This window comes from Zalophus californianus, chromosome 5 (assembly GCF_009762305.2).
Source record: "Zalophus californianus isolate mZalCal1 chromosome 5, mZalCal1.pri.v2, whole genome shotgun sequence".
NCBI lineage: Eukaryota > Metazoa > Chordata > Mammalia > Carnivora > Otariidae > Zalophus > Zalophus californianus.
The window spans coordinates 94,046,781-94,065,170 of NC_045599.1; the positions used below are offsets into that span (position 1 = coordinate 94,046,781).

An 18,390-nucleotide genomic window follows, 5' to 3' on the forward strand; every position below is an offset into this window, starting at 1 on the left:
GGTGCATACACCAAAAATGTTAAATTATAATGAAAGAATCAATACCAGTCTGATGATATGTTCATTTTTTCCTAATATGTAAGCTCTTTCAAAAAAGAAAAACTGACCTTCTATAATTTACTTTTTTCCACAATTACTTTGTATTAAAAGATATATAAATATGTCTGTATTTTTCTGTGACCTGTTTCTTGATATCTAAAACTCCCATATATATTTTTTCTTCTTTTTTTAATACAAATAAAAATTTTGGAAAAAAATTTCTAAATCCCATTGATGTGAACAACTAGTGTCATTTTACATATCATTTTCCAAGTATTTTAAATACAATTAATATGAAGGCTTTTCACTCCATGTTGTACTATTCTGATTTAACACCCAGACCAAACAAATATTGGATTAGTAATGTCTGAAGAGTATTCACTTTTGTGAAAGCAAAATATCAAACTCTCTGAGTACATTTAAAATAAGACAATTTATCATAATTCGATTTATTCTCAGCCTTCAAGTAACACAACTGGGATTTTAGAAAGAGGTACCCTGTATAAATTTCATATCATGTAATTTTTGTCTGACTCTAATGTGTCTTACTATCAAACTAAAACATTTATTTCTACTTACTCCTTTTTCTCCCTAATGGTCTCGTTCAATGGCACCTAAATTCTAAGAAAATTTTATTGAAATGGCAATAAAATATCACAATATATTTGACAAAGGACGCATCAAGCTATATCATTTTCTTAAAAAGCAAAGATAAACTAAAGGATGATATTAACAAAATCAAACAAAAATTTTTCCCACTATTATACAACTATTATGAACAGAAAATCATAAACATATTGAAGGTTATGCTAAATTTCCCATGGGGAAAAAAAGCACAGTTCAATATAAAAAGCTTATTCTAAATATTTCAAGTAAGAAATCCTTCAATGTTACTAACAGAAGCTATAAATCCAAAGGAGATAAGACTATCCTTAGGACTTCTTACAGAGAAGGCTTGGAAAGAGTTACTATTTCAGAAGAAGAAAACCTCATAGATCTTACTCAGTGTCACAAGTACTACTAAATATCCGGTTAGGGTTCACATAAATGCCCTCACTAATCCCTCATTATGTCTTAAGGTCAATTCATCTAAATTTGTTGATGCTAAACTTTCAATCATCATACTACGAGTGTCCTCTATGTTAAGGTGATTTAACTGTGGTCTCTCAAAGACATGTCTAGCTCTCCAGGTCCTCATCAGTTATCATGTAAAAATGCCAAGCAATGAGCGAAAAATTTACTGGAAACCACAAAAATAAGTGCCCCAAAAATCCCAGAACTCCTAAAAGAGTAAATCTTTTGTTTTAAACCTTGAAAAAAATATAGGGCAAAATCTATTAAAGTGTTTAAAATAATCTTAATTATTTAATGACTAGTCACATAAAAAATATTCACTAACTCTGCCAATCTTCAAAGAAAATGGTAAATCTAGACATAAAACAAGCAAATTAATCTCACGTTGCCTTCAGTGCCAATTAATCAATCGATTTCAATTGATCAATTAAATTTCTTAGGTAGAAATTACCTAAATATATCATTCAGCTTAAAGCTACTATTTGTGAACATCTCTCTTCATTTTCGGTAACATTTTTAAAAAAAATCTCTAGTAAAAACCTACCTTTGAGGTTCTTTGAAGTTGATCGCCAACATACGTTTTACGAAACTGATCCAAGAACCACAGAATTGCAAGCTCTATTTTCTCATTAGAACACTGAGGCAATCCGGTATCCATTAAAGATATAAGCTGAAAAACTCTTTTCATGAAGGAGAAAAAAAGCTTCAGTAAAAGTTCTTGGAGAAACAACATTAAAACATTTATTGTCAGTGTAATATAATATATAATCACTGTAAAATGTCGAAAAATACAAAAGCATATAAAGGTAATATTTTTAAAAACATCTGAAATCTTACTACTAAGAGAGTACTATGAGATACTACAATTTGGTCTAAGTCCCTAATTCCTTCTAGTCTTTTTCCTAAGACATACACATACGTGTACATACACAGAAACCTACAAGGACATACTTATTATTTCATTAAAAATTTATATATAAATGCATGACATACACATATAAATATTATGCATATATATAAGTAAATACCTATAACTATATATAACATATACAGATATAAATTAATATATCTATATAAAATTTTGGTAAAAGAAAAATGATATTGAATGTATAGTTTTGTATTTTACTTTTTCAATAAACCTTATATTTTTATATAATTATATATTTGGGGGTCATATTTTCAATGAAAAATAAAAATTTTATCTGGAATAATTTACAAGGTGATCTTAATAAAATCAAGTATTTTTAATACAAGTACACAACTATTATTACCAGATAATCATAAATTAACTGAAGGTTAAGTCAAATTTCCTAGAGAAAAAATGTAATTCAATATAATGAAAAGCTCAGTCTAGAGTTTTCAAAAGAGAAATCCTTGTATTACCTATTTTCATTAAAAATTTCCAGTGGATGGCTGCCAAGTGCCTGATGTTAACAAAATCAGCTTATTAGAATCATCTTTTTTAAAGGCCAAGATGTAGAGGTTGTTGAGGACCAGCACCTTTTTCTTCTTTTTTCTAACTGCACAAAGGCAGCTATGTCTAGCCCCGACCTGTACACTTCCTTCCGTGCATGCACACAGGAACATATACATATGCTGTTAACAGTTTATATGTCCTTCTAGAGATTTTTTTAAATGTATATACAGGGAAATATGACTATATATTCTCCTCCCAACTCCTTTCAACATATGGAACATACTATACTTATGATTCCAAACCTAGCCTTTTCCATTTAACTATCTTACAGATCTTTCCATGTCAGCTATTAAGAACTTCCTCATTCTCTATTGCAGTTGTTTAACATTTTATTACATGAATATACCATTATATTTTCAAACATTCTCCTACACATGGGCACGGCTTAAAATTTTTTGCTGTTGCAAAAATGCTGCAATTAACCATCTTGTACACATCATTTTCACACCTGTAATTATAACACACACTTCTAAAAGTAAAACCACTAGTTTAAAGAACATAAATTTGTATACTGTTGATCCTATTAATAAATTGCTCTCCATAGAAATTGAAACAATTTATATTCTTATCATCAGTCTATAAGTGTCTATATACACTCAGATAATTCAGATGATAAACTCTAAAATTCATTGGAATCTGAAAAATGGCATCTCAGCGCAGTTTTATTTTGCATTCTTTCATGTATGTGAGGTTTAAATTTTTCCATGTTTTTAAGGCATATATATGTCCTTGTCTGTGACATATTTGTCCATATCCTTTGCCAATTCTTCCTACTGGGTTGTCTTTTTATTGTTGACTTCTACAAATTCTTTATATATTAGAAAACTGAGTCCTTTGCCTTTGATTCAGCTGTAAATATTTTTCCTCAGTTTTCATTTGTCTCTTGACTTTGATTATGGTGTTTTTTAATGCTACGGAGAAGTTTTGTTATATAAAATTTTCACTCATTTTTTTAAGATTTATTTATTTCTTTTAGAGAGAGAACACATGAGTGGGGGGTGAGTGCAGAGGGAGAGAATCTTCAAGCAGACCCCCCGCTAAGTGCAGAGCCAGACTTGGGGCTCAATCTCACCACCCACGAGATCATGATCTGAGCCAAAACCAAGAGTTCAATGCTTAACCGACTGAGCCACCTGGGCACCCCTTTCATCAATTTTTTAAATGGATTATGCATACTAACAAGGTCTTAGCTAAATCTGAGGGGTTTTTTTTGTTTTTTTTTTTTTACATTTACCTCTCTGACACATTTGAACTTATCTTGAACATATTTTGTGAGGTATGGATCAACATTTTTTCCCATTTTCCCCATTTTAGCCAGGTGCTTCAACACCATTTCTTTCTTATATAGTCTATCTTTTACTCACCATTTCAACCAAATCCCTTATCATATACACTGGGTTCATTTATGCATTCAGATTACTTTACCGGACCTTGTGTTCTATTCCGGCGATCAGTCCCAATAAATATATCTTGATCAATTATCTTTTTCATATTATTTAATATTTTTCCAAAACATTATTTTTAATGGATATAAAATATTAAAGACTATCTCAAAATTTAAGCATCTCATTCTGAATGTAAATTCATATTTCAGGGAAATATAACTATTGCCCTCTTCCCTACTTCCAAAGAATTCTACAGAGTGTCTAGGTTATAGTGTATGAACTTTTAAAAAGTTGGGACTTGTGGGACGCCTGGATGGCTGAGTCAGTTAAGCGTCTGACTGTTGGTTTCTGGGATAAGCTCAGGTTATGATCTTGGGGTCCTGGGATTGAGCCCCAAGTCAGGCTCTGAACTCAGAGGGAAATCTGCTTGTCCCTCTCACTCCCCCCCTGCTCCTCCTTGCACTCCCTTTGTCAAAATAAATAAATAAATAACAATCTTTAAGAAATAATAAAAAAAAAGAAAAAAGTTGGTACTTGTTGCCAAAGTGTTATGAAATAATATGTTGAAAACCATTTTATGGTTATGATTTCCTATATTATTTAAAAGTAACCTTCATTTACCAAATATCTTTAATACCATTAAAATTTATGAAGGGAAACTTACTGAAGGACAAATTTAAGAATTAGATTACTGTAGCCAGGTTGCTAGAGTTTTTTTTTCCCTAAGATGTGTCTGTTCTATAATTTTGAGAGGAGTGACAAAGCTGACTTTCAGTCTGGGTATTTCTGAATTAGCAGATAGTTGGAGTAATTTTTAAATAAATAGATATATGCCTCAAACTATGTCTAGATCCAGGTGATATTTCACGTGACTTAAATAGACATATCTTTTTTTTTTTAATTCTTTACTGAGTGGGACCTCCCTTTTCCTACTCTAGCTCTTTGTTGATTCTATGTACTTGCTCCTTTACTTTTATTTCCTTTTTATAACATACATTCCAAAACCCTAGGAAGATGTGAAACCAGAAGACAGTTTGTTGGGATGCCTTTATAACTCAAGGGAAGCTGGTGATTTGCATTTGCCTAAGAGGAAATGGCATCCCAGCAGGAAAGCAGGAAAGAGTCCCCAGCAGGGTCCAGGATCCATTTGTCAAAGAAGTTTTGGTAGCTGTACAAGAAGTTCAGCTGTAACAGCCTAAAGTCCAAATAATCATGGCTTAAACAATATAGATATTTATTTCTCTCTCAGGCAAATATCTAAGACAGCGCTCCAGGACTAGCTAGTGGTCCACGGGTGTGCCAGAGAATCAGGTGCCTTTCATCGTGTTGTTATACTTGCCTCCATTCACACAATCACTTTCTGGTTGATGATGGGTACTTCAGATCCACCCATTTTGTCCATGTCTTGCACATACCACATCTGCCTAGAACACAATCACTTAACCACACCTAGCTGCAAGAGAGTCTAGTAAATCTAGTCTTTATTCAGGTAGCCACATGCCTGGCAAAAGAATCAGGTATCCTATTACTTCAAAAGAAGGGAGGAAGAGACACTGTACAGCTAGTAGTCTCTGCCACAGTGCCCTTCAAAGATCTGTGGCCACCTTGAAAAGTACTTAAGACCAAAGCTTGTATTGCATATATAATATTCACTTTCAGTTTCAATTTATTGTCCTACATTTTTTTCATTTTGTTAAATTATTTTTGGTAAAGAGCACAGAGGGAATAAAAAGACAAATACATCATTAAATAATTTGGTCCAAGTATAAGCACACCATTTCAAATTCAAAGAAATGGATTTTGGATACTCAGTTGTTTATATTCCCCTACCTATCCAAATAAATAAGTATTCATTCGGTCAACAAATATTTGAGGGCCTACTATATGGCAGGTGTGCATTAGAAGTCCAGAATATAACAGTGAACAAGATATAGACATTCCCAGTCCTCCAGATATCTATAGTCTATACAGGGAAAGACATAAAACTAGCCATTAAAATAAAGAATGACAAATGCTAGAATAAACAATGCAAAGAAATTAGCGAAGATTCATAATATTCTAGGATGGAACAGGGCAAAGAAAGAGTGTGTTGAGAGAAAGGAGAAAGCCTAACTAGAGAGGGAAGAAAAAGCATGGCTCATATAAGAGCTGAAAAAAGTTAAATGGCTATAAAGCAATCAGCGGCAGGAGATGAGGCTAATGAGACAGGCAGGAGCCAGATCATGAAGAACCTGATGAGCCATGTTGATTTTAATCCCAATAGCAATGGAAAGCATTACAGAGTTTGAGCAAAGCACTGACATAATCAGATCTGTACTTCAGAAAGCCAGAGAGGAAGCAAGGTATCTATTTAAAACTGCAGCATGAACCCATATGAAAGATGATAGGAGCTAAAATGGCAGGGGAGATAGAAACAACTTGACTAACTGGCCTAACTAGAAGGTAGAACTGACAGGATTTGAAGATGAAGACTACATGGATGTTGGAGAGAGATAAAAGGAAAAGTTAAGGATAACTCCTGGGATGCAGGCTTAGACAAATGAGTGGACGGTGATGAAACACGTGAAGAGAGTCAGGGGTGGAAGGGGAAGGAAGAGAGGAGTTTAGTTTTAGTTACTGAATTGAAGACACATGACTTACAGAACATGTAAGTGAAACAGTTCAACACGTATCTGGAAGTCAGAAGACAAGAATTACTAAACAGAGAATCACTGAGCAATGCTGAGGGCTCAGCTGAGGTAAAAATGATACCTTAATTGACAAATGGTACCTATATACAGAGGTGTACAATTTCTTTTATTATCACTCAACAAATAGGAGAAAACTCTGAATTCCTTCAGGATTAAGGTTTTGCCAGGCAGATGAGATAATACAGCAGTGAACCAAGCAGATAAAGCTTATTCGTTCCCTTACTCTAGTGAAATGAACAAATAAACATCAAGAGGTAGTAAGTATTATGAAGACAATGAACTAGGATAAGGATGTTATTTTGGATTGGGAAGTCAGAGCAGGAAGAGACAGCTGTGTAGAGACCTGACTAAAGTGAAGGAGGACTATATAAACATTTAGAAGAAAGCATTCCCAGCAGAAGAGAAGTGCAAAGGCCCTAAAGTGAGGATATATTGGGAACACTCAAAGCACAGCAAGGAGGCCAGGAGCTGAATGAGAAAGGGTAGGAAACAAAGGCAGAGAGGTAGTACAGGAAGCTCTGAGCCATGACCAGGACGCTGGAATTTGTCTCAAGTGTGACAGGAAGCCACTGGAAGCTTATAAATAGAGAAGAGTAGAGTAACATGATCTCATGGGAAAGAAGTTGAAGTCATCCATAAGATAGCAGAGTTTGGGGAAGACAACAAAACTCTGAGCTAGCTGTCAAAGGTTTCAATGAATGATAAGGGACGACGGGGAGATGAACAGGTCAGAGAAACAAGGAGAGATGGAGGGTGGCATAACCAAGAGAAATAAGCCTGAAAGAAGCAGCCAGTCTACTAGCATGAGCAAACTGAAGGGATACAGGATGAATAAAACAAAATCTCTGGGTAAACTCTCAAGAGGTTTACATTCTGGTAATGATGAATGAAACTGAAATGACTACAAAATTATTTTTATTTATTTAGAATTGCATAGCCTGAGCACAAATAAATTCATTTGCTAAGTTAAAAGAAGCATATTTAAATATGTTTAAGTAACATGTTTTAATTAAAATGATCACAATATTGGGAGTTTTTATGAATATTAACCTTTTCCTGATAAAATAGCATATAGGTTTTTGGTAGAAGCTTCACAATCTTCCAATCTGGTAGTGTTCTCCCAGGAGTTAGAAAGGTATCATATAACAACACATAGAAGGCAACAGTATTATGGTTCCAGTTACTTAGAACTTCTTCATATGAAATTGGTATTTTAAAATTCTACATAAAACATCATTCTTACTCAATTTAAAATCTCAATATTTTAAAACACATATTTATGTTTTTTCAATGCCCCACTTTGAATCTGCTTAGCCCTGTTTACATACCCACCAACCTCACCACTACCTCTCACCCCACCCCTGGCCTCAACTATTTGCCTTATAGCTCCAGTAAAAATTCACAAAGTTCCTGCAGCTGTAAATCCTCACCCAGGGGAGAAGAGAGGTCTATGACAGTTCCAGCCCCTATGTCCCAATTCAGCAGGACCAACAGAAGCTCTGGCTTCCCCAACAGCACCTCAAAGAGGCCAGGGAACACAGCTATGAAGTATGAAAAAGTTAAATACCCCAGGAGTAGACTTCAATAAGAAATGGGACACACTAATATGAGGAATTCTTAATCTCAGGAAACAAACTGAGGGTTTCTGGAGTGGTGGGGGATGGGAGGCATGGGGTGGCTGGGTGATAGACACCGGGGAGGGTATGTGCTATGGTGAGCGCTGTGAATTGTGTAAGACTGTTGAATCACACACCCGTACCTCTGAAACAAATAATACATTATATGTTTAAAAAAAAAAAAAAAGATAGCAGGAAGGGAAGAATGAAGGGGGGAAATCGGAGGGGGAGATGAATCATGAGAGACTATGGACTCTGAGAAACAAACTGAGGGTTCTAGAGGGGAGGGGGATGGGGGGATGGGTTAGCCTGGTGATCGGTATTAAAGAGGGCACGTACTGAATGGAGCACTGGGTGTTATACGCAAACAATGAATCATGGAACACTACATCAAAAACTAATGATGTAATGTATGGTGGTTAACATTACATAATAATAATAAAAAAAGAAACAATACAAATGTCTATCAACAGGGAAATAAACTGTGCCATATTCATTCAATTGATATTGTATGACTATTAAAATGAATGAATTAGATCTACATGTATAAAATTGATAAATTAAAAAAATTTAATGAAAAAAAAAAGAAATGGGACACAGAAGTAAGGAAATAGAAAAATGGCTTGCCCACAGTCCCCCATCTTCCCACATCATCATGGAATGTTTTCAAACACAGTGGTTTCATGTGGCCTCTGGGGAAAACTCCTATAACAGGGAGCAACCAGGTGTGTGATGTACCACCTTATAGATGTGATTCTCAGTATTCATGGTAGTTATGTCCTAAAAAGGCATTGTGAAAAGTGAATGAGTGAATATTGAACCACTGAGTTCCCAGAGGAGACACAGGGTTAGGTTCCTGAGGAACTCCGGTCACAATATTTTCATCAACCAATCAACACATAACTTTGTTTTATCTGTGTTTCTCTTTCAAGACATCTTATTTAGGGGTGCCTGGTGGCTCAGTTGGTTGAGCGGCTGCCTTCAGCTCGGGTCATGATCCCAGTGTCCTGGGATCGAGCCCCATTTTGGGCTCCCTGCTCAGCAGGGAGCCTGCTTCTCCCTCTCCCTCTCCCTGCCTGTCTGCCTACTTGTGATCTCTCTCTCTGTCAAATAAATAAAATCCTAAAATAAATAAATAAATAAATAAATAAATAAAATAAAGACATCTTATTTACTATACTGTTGATTCATTAACATTGACTCATGGCCAATAGCACAACAAGTTGTGCCTAAATGAGGCTTACCTAACATATACATTCTCTCTGTAAGGTACTTTACAGCTTTGTTGTTGTGCTTAGGAACACTAGAAAGCACTACAGCACTATATCAGGGGCCACTGTAAAACAGCAAAACCACTAACAAAAAGCACAAAAATGTGAGATATATGGCACTAAACACACAATGAAAGGGACACTTATTTACAGCATGAGAGTAAGAAACAAGAAGGCAGAGTATCTGTTCAATCTCAGCTGGGAAAGTGGGTATCAGGCAACTCAAATTTTTCACCACCAAGCACATATCCAAAAACGACTGCAGTAGCACCATGAGTATTGGCTTTGGGATTACAAATAAATTTTAGCAAGTACACAAATCTGCAAAAATGAGAACTGTGAATTAGGAGCACTGACTCTGTTTTCTCTTATTCTCTCACTCTTCCTTTTCCTTCATTTTTTCTTCCTTGAAAATGCACTGTTCTCCCCACCCCCAATAAAGCCTTAGACCATAAACTTCACCTAACACTTTGTTTTCTAGGGAATGGCTAAAACACAAATCAAATCTTATTTAAAGTTAAATATGTTTGTTGCTTAAAGAAAAAATTAAAATTTTGTACTTGGCAAAAATACACCTGCTTTTGTTTATTTCCTTAGCAAACAGACACCTGCTTTTGTTTATTTCCTGTTATATATTTCTCAGGAAAATAATGCCAGTGGGTATTTCTCTACTTGATGATGAAAACTTTCAAAAATCAAACTAACTACAGCAAAAAGTATACTTACTTTTCACTTTACTAAATTATGTAATGTTACATTAAAAGATGGCACAGAGGTAAATTATTTACTGTTTATTTTTTTTTTTTTTTTATTTACTGTTTAAAATTAACGAAAGCATTCTAAGAATGCCCCCATTCATAAAGTTATTTGATACTAGAAATAAATCTAAGGAAAGCTAAAAATATTTATGTTCCATTCAGACTCAAGCTTCACTAAAACAAGGGCTAGTTTAAAGGTTAAAAAGAGTATGAAATGAAGAGAAAATTTCTATTCAGAATGGCAACAAATTTATTAAATACTCAGGGATATATTTAAGAATAGTAAAGAAGGAAAATGCCACAACTAGGTCTAATAATTTTAAGGACTTTGGTGATAGTGGTATTCATTGGGTGGTGGCAAAATTGAGGTGACATATATCTGGTCAAAAAGCAATGGACAGTCAGTTACCCAATACAAGCTTTGTTTATGATCATTGACTAGATTTTTTACTTCATGACCACAGCCTTAATAAGAAGCAATGTACTACTTCCCTTATATTTCTATTCTAGATGGAGGAAAACAGACTTCTAAGATCAGTGGAAAAGAATGAAAGGCTCAGAAAAAGACCTAAGAATTTTGTGTAGATATAAGCAGCATTTCAAGTCAGTAAAGGGTGGGGTTTGCATTAACTGGTTAACACAATAGAAACTTTGGAAAAAGTATATAAAACAAATGTCAAATGTATTAAAAATTAAATATAAAAACCATAAAACCATAAAAACCATGAAACCATAAAAGAACTAGAAGAAAATCTAGGTGAATATTTTTATTATCTAGATGTAGAACAACCTTTCTAAGTAAGCATGAACAAAGGGGAAAATATGAAGGGAAAAATTCACAGATCTCAATATATAAATATTGAAATCCATTAAAAGAAAAATTTCTAAAACAAATTAAAAACATGGAGAAAACATCTTTAGAATGAATACTAAATATTAAGATTTTGATATACCCTGAGTTCTTATAGATAAATTAAGAAAGATAATCACAAAAGAAAAGCAGCTAAATGATACAATCTATATATATTTAAAAACCACAAAGAGAAAATACAATTGGGAAAAATTGAAATGGAAAAAATATTTGACACCACTTGTAACCAAAGCAATAGAAATCAAGACAAGGCATTTGTTATCTATAAACTGGCAAAGATAAGAATCCTATTATCTAGTGTTCAACTGCAGAAAAAATGGTTAAGTCTCAGAGCCTCTGAGTTCAGAGAATAAACTGGTACAATTCTTCCAGAAGGTCATATGGTGACTCTTTAAAGTGCTGCAGACCATTCAACCAGCTATTCAGCCTTTAGGAATTAACTCTAATGAAATTATTTTGACCTACACAAAGATATAACTAAAAGAACATCCATCTCTGGGGTGCCTGGGTGGCTCAGATGGTTAAGCGTCTGCCTTCGGCTCAGGTTACGATCTCAGGGTCCTGGGATCGAGCCCTGCATCAGGCTCCCTGCTTGGCGGGGAGTCTGCTTCTCCCTCTCCCTCTACTGTTCCCCCTGCTTCTGTTCTCTCACTCTCTCTGTCAAATAAATAAATAAAATCTTTAAAAAAAAATAAAAAATAAAAATAAAAGAACATTCAACTCAAAGCAGTTTACAATATAGAAAAATTGAGAAACAACCTAAAATTCCAAAAACTGGGGTATGTTTAAATTATGGTACAGCTGGGGTGCCTGGGTGGCTCAGTCAGTTAAGCGTCGGCCTTCGGCTCAGAGCATGGTCCCAGGGTCCTGGATTGAGCCCCACGTTGGGCTCCCTGCTCACCGGGGAGCCTGCTTCTCCCTCTCCTTCCCCACCACCTGTGCTCTCTCTTGCTATCTCTGTCTCTCTCAAATAAATAATCTTTAAAAAAAAAATTATGGTACAGCTTAGAATATTTAATGTCTAAGTAAAATGTTCATAGTATTGTGCTTGATTTAAAAAAAAAGTGTTTGCGGCGGGGGGTTGGTGGGAGAGGGGTGTTTGCTAATACAGTGCTTACTATTTGCCAGGCATTGTCCTAAGAATCTTAAAAATATTAACTCATTTAATCCTTATAATAGCCCAAAATGAATTAGGTATTATTATCTCCATTTTAGTTTACAAAACAGTATTATAGTATAATATAATTTTTGTTCAAAAAATGTTAAAAAAGACACATATAATGTACATATACCCTCAAGCATTAATTAAAAAAGACTCAAAGGTATTTAGCAAAATGACAGAAATAGTTATCTCCAAATTAATATATGACTTTTCTTTTTATTTGAAATAGTTAAGTGTTTAATAAAAACATATATTACTTAGTTATAAAGAAAAATGTTATAAAAAATAAATTAAAATATATAGAAAACCAACTCACGTGTATTATTCACATGTAGGAATTTTCCTCAGTGTTAAGGTAAGTAATTCATTGCCTCTGATTAAGACTATGGTCATGAGGTGAAAAATCTAGTCAACAATCATAAATAAAGCTTGTATTGGGTAATTGACTATCCATTGCTTTTTGACCAGATATACTTCACCCCAATTTTGCCACCACCCAATACACAGCAATTTTGCCTGCTTTATCAGGTCCTAAGACATAAAAAGCAACCTAAATCTTCATCACACTATTTGAATACAAGTTTAAAATATATTTGACTATAATACTTACTAGAGATTTGACTTCTACCAATCAGTTAACCTCTACGCCCCGGTTTTCTCACCAATAAAAAGAAAATAATACCTTCCTCAAAAGGCCAGGTACAAAATGTTTTAACTCTTAATACCAGTTCAATAACTAAATTTCTTAACTACTTCGTAAATTTCTGTAAATTTTATGGCCATTACTTACCGGCAGGATAATTCTCCATCCATAGCATCATGTTCATCTGTACTGGTATATGTTAACCTTCCTCCAACAACTGTCCCAACTAAGTATACCAGCCATGCAAGACGTCCTAATATATAACAAGAAAGAAAAATGTTTAGGAAGTATTGATAGAAACAATGCTTATTTTGCAGAAAATTCTAAAACTGGCAAAATATCTATTCTTCCAAACAAGTGATAAACTACTGTGAACTCAGTCCCTGACAGAGTAGAGAGTGGGTTTTAAGTTTAGCAAGGCAGTAAAACAGTAAAAATGACAGACTTTAGAGCCAGAAAAAACTATGTTCAAATCCTAGTTCAAACAATTTGCTATGTGATCTTGTCTAAGTTATTTACCTCTTTACATCTTAGGGTTTTCATTTGAAAAATGGAGAAAATAAGATCTACTGTGAAGACTTATGATTAAAATTAAATTTGGTAACAAAACACCAAAAGTAATGTCTAGATCCAGGGCTGTTAGTAAGTACTAATATGATCCAATGAGCAGCATCTTTTCTGAATGGTCAATGTCATGATTATACCAGCCTGATCATTTTTAGTATTAGTTCTGCTTGAACCATAATAGATGGTAATAAATGTATTGCCTTTGTATTTTTATGCATAACTTTTTAAAATCCAAGACTGTCACCATTCAAATCACATAGTTTGACGACCAAATCAACTTCGTGGACAATATTAGCAAGGGATTAAATAACTTTACAACAGTGGCACACATGGAATCTACAGTTTTCACAAATCTTATTTTGGGGCAGCCAAAATTGAGTGGTTCAGACATGGAGTTATTTATTGAATAATTTTTATTTAAGCCTATTATTTTACATCTCTAGATTCACTGATCTATGTATCAGATTCTCCAAAAATTTTAAGACCTTTATGAATAATTAACAACATACCAATTATCTTGCTAAAAAGAAATTTTGTGCTATTTTTAGGGACTGATTTTTCAAAGATGACCAGGATATTTCATATTACCAAAATCAATTACATTTCTGTATTGAGAAACCTTCTCAAGTGAACTAAAGTATTTTTTACAAGGTATTGACTGGAACAGTCATAAAAAAAGATGTCTGTGCTTATTGGAAGACTTAGGAAGGATAAATACCTACAGAAAAAGAGCACTTTCTTCCTATATTCATACTGTGAATACTAGCAATCATTACCACTTATCAACTCCCTCTGACTTCTGGAGAGACATCAGCCTAGTGAGGTGACAAACTTCCTATAAGTTAGAAATACAACTTGGCAAGTATCCACATCCCCTATTCTATCATAAAGCAATGAATAAATCAGAACAGACCAATTATGCAGCCTTGGACATTAACAATGTCAAACAGCCAAATCGGTAAAAACAATTTGATTAAGCAATTCATAAAACAGACTCAAGCTTCAAGATACGTATAATTAGCATTAAAAAAAAGTAACAGAACAAAAAGCCCATGTAGGAAACTGAAGGTATTAAGAAAGTTACCTATATATTTCAAAATTGTTTTATGACTAATATAAAAGTCTATTAATAACATACACTATCCCCTGACGACCCTACTTCCTCTCAGGTGATTTCTCTTCCACACCTCTTGTATCTCAGGATTCCAACATGGAAGTAGGTGTTCTTGATGTTCCTCATTTCCCCTTCCAAAACATACACCCTCTCCATCATAAAAGCACTCAGCTTTACATCTCATGTCATCAAACTATACTACTACATACCCCTTCTGGTTGCGATAATCTACTCTCCCTCAGGTTATTTTCCCTTATTTTTTGAAGATGTTAGTTTCAGGCTTGCTGTCACTTTTTCCAATAGTATTTCTATCATAATCAGCAGTAATTTCAATACGTACAAAGATGAATCTTCCAACTCCAACAATCCTTTGTTCTACTGGGAATCGCTAACACATGAACCTATCACTTTCTTTTTTAAACAATTTTACTGAAATATAATTCACATACCATACAATTCACCCACTTAAAGTATATGACTCATTTTTTTAATAAATTCACAGGGTTGTACAACCACCACCATGACCTAATTTTAGAATATTTCAATTTCTCCCAAAAGAAATTCCACTCTATACCCCTTAACCCCACCCCCAGCCCTAAGTAACTAATCTACTTTATGTCTCTTCAGATTTTTCCCATTCTGGACATTTCATCTGAATAGAATCATTTAACATGTGGTCTTTGTAACTGTCTTCTTTCACTTAGCATAATGTGCTGAAGGATCATCCCTATTGGGAGTTTATATTGGTACTTCATTTTTTTATAGACAAAAAACCATTCCATTGTTTGAACTGATGGTTGCCAGAGGGGAGGGGGTTGGAGGATGGGGTAAATGGGTGAACGGGAGGGGGAAACACAAGCCTCCAGTTATGGAAATGAATAAGTCATGGGAATAAAAGGCACAGTATAGGGATTATAGTCAATGAACTATAATACCATTGTATGGTCACACATGGTAACCACACTTGTGGTGAGGATACCATAAGGTATAGAGAAGTTGAATTACTATGCTATATACCTGAAACTAATGGAACACTGTGTGTCAACTATACTAAAAAAAATTCCATTGTTGGACATATCACATTTTATTTATCTATTCATCAGCTGATCAGCATTTGGGTTGTTTCTACATTTTGGCTTTAAAAATAATGCTGCTACTCAGAAGCAGCCCAAGTGTCTACTGACTGATGAATGGATAAGAAGAGATGGGGGATATATATGTATGTATGTGTATATATGTATTTATTTATTTATTTATATATATATTTATATATATATGATGGAATAGTAGCCATAAAAAAGAATGGAATCTTGCCATTTGCAATGACATGAATGGAGCTGGAAGAGTATTATGCTAAGTGAAATAAGTCAGTCAGACAAATACCATGAGATCACACATATGTGGAATTTAAGAATCAAAACAAATGAGCAAAGGGGGGGGGAAGAGGCAAACCAAGAAACAGACTCTTAAGTATAGAGAACAAACTGATGGTTACCAGAGGGGTGGTGAGTGAGGGGAGGAGTTAAACAGGTGGTGGGGATTAAGGAGTGCACTTGTTATGAGCACCGAGTGCTGAATGGGGAAGTGTTCAACCACTATATTGTACACCTAAAACTAATATTATACTGTATGTTAACTAACTGGAATTTAAATAAAAACTTAAAAAAATAATACTGCTATGAATATTTGTGCAGTTTTTATGTGGATATGTTTTAATTTCTCTTGGATATACCTAGAATTGGAATTACTGAGTCATATGATACCTAGATTTTTAACATTTTGAGGAAGGGCTAAACTGCTTTCCAAAGCAGCTGTACCACTTTACATTCCCACCAGCAATATAAAGGTCCAAATCCTTCTCAACACTTGTTATTATCCGTCTTTTTTATTATATCCATCTGAGTGAATGTAAAGTGGTATCTTGTAATTATGACATGTCCTTCCCTGATGACTAATGGTGTTGACCATCTTCACATATGCTTACTGGCCATTTACATATCGTCTTTGGAGAAAAGTCTATTCAAATCCTTTGCTCATTTTTAAGATTTTATTTATTAGAGAGAGAGAGCACAAACAAGCAGGGAGAAGGGCTGAGCAGGAAGGAGGAAGTGAGGGAGAGAGAATCTCAAGCAGACCCTGCACTGAGTGTGGAGCCCAACTCGGGGCTCAATCCCACAACCCTGAGATCGGAATGTGAGCCGAAACCAAGAACTGGACACTTAACTGAGGCACCCAGGCACCCCTCCTCTGCTCATTTTTAATTATGTTTTTTTTATTAGTGAGCTATAAGAGTTCTTTATGTATTGTAGATGCAAGTTCCTTATCAGATATAGAATTTGCAAATATTTCCTCCCACTTTCTGGGTTGTATTTTCACTTTCTTGATAGTATCCTTTGAAGTAGTCTAAGACTTTTAACTGATGTAGTCCAAATTTTGAATTTTTCTTTTGTCACTTTAGCTTTTGGTGCATATCTAAGAAATCACTGCCCAACCAAAACTCATGTTTTCTTCTGAGTTTCATAGTTTTAACTCTTACATTTAGGTCTATGATTCATCTTGATTTAATTTTTGTGTATGGTGGGAGACAGTGGTTCAGCTTTATTCTTTGCATGTGGTATCCAACTGTCTCAGCACCATTTGTCAAAAAGACTATCCTTTTGACACTGAATTGTCTTGCCACTCTTGTCAAAGAGCAAATGATTATAAATTGGAGGATTTCCTGGACTGTCAATTCTATTTTACTGATCTAATGTCTATCTTCATGCCAATTCCACAGTCTTGATTACTGTTGCTTTTTAATAAATTTTGAAATCAGAAGGTATGAATCTTTAAACTTCATTCTTTTTCAAGCTTATTTTGAATATTCTGGGTTTCCTGGATTTCCTTATGAATTTCAGGATCACTGTGTCAATTCCTGCAAAGAAGCCAGCTGGGACTTAAACAGAGATTGTGTAGAATCTGTAGGTCAATTTGGGGAGTATTGTCATCTTACCAATATTAAGTCTTCCGATCCATGACCATAGGTGCCTCCACATGTAGATCTCTAATTTCTTTTGACAATGGTTTTACAGCGGTCAGTGTCTAAGTATAATGCTTCTTTTTTTAAACTTATACCTAAGTATTTTATTCTTTTTGATGCTATTTTAAATTGAACTGATTTTCAGTTTTGATTAATTGGCAATCTATAAGCCTACTATTGATTTTTATTGATCCTGTGTCCTGCAACTTTGTTAATCTCTTATTAATACTAACAGTTTTTGGGATCTGCCATTTCTTCAGTCTCTTACAAGCTTAACGTCTTCTCCATCCTGCTTAGGTAGCTTCACTTTTTTTTTTTTTTTTTTTAGGTAGCTTCACTTCTATGCTCAATCCTTAATCATCAAAATCTCTGTCTTGACCACTTCAACTCCTCTCTTGCTCTGACACACTCATCTTACGACCCTAATTGTTTAAATCCAATTCCCCAGGTAGTCTTTGCCTATACTCACACAATTTAATATAACTGGAGAAAGATACAACCATGCTGACCAGTCTCACTTTGTATTCACCTTTTCAGTAAGGCCTTGCAGACAACCATCATCAATTCCTTCCCCCCATGTATGCATAAGCCATCAAAAAGTGGAGTCTATTCTTCCAAACCTTTGTAAGTGTGGGCTGGATTGTAACTTTGCTGATCAACAGAATACAGTGGAAGTGACATCATTCCAGCACTGGGCTTAGCCT

The 18,390-nt window shown here is 34.6% G+C and overlaps 1 protein-coding gene across 5 annotated transcripts in view; it reads right to left on the bottom strand.

Moving 5' to 3' along the window:
- RANBP17 (RAN binding protein 17) overlaps positions 1–18,390 on the bottom strand; it is a 324,861-nt gene that overhangs the window by 250,739 nt on the left and 55,732 nt on the right. For all 5 annotated transcript variants that reach the window (XM_027605977.1, XM_027605978.1, XM_027605976.1 and 2 more), the window contains 2 exons: positions 13,134–13,239; positions 1,658–1,793 (listed from right to left, as the gene is read on the bottom strand). In XM_027605977.1, coding sequence (XP_027461778.1) covers positions 1,658–1,793; positions 13,134–13,239 — 242 coding nt within the window. The remainder of the gene's footprint in view (positions 1–1,657; positions 1,794–13,133; positions 13,240–18,390) is intronic.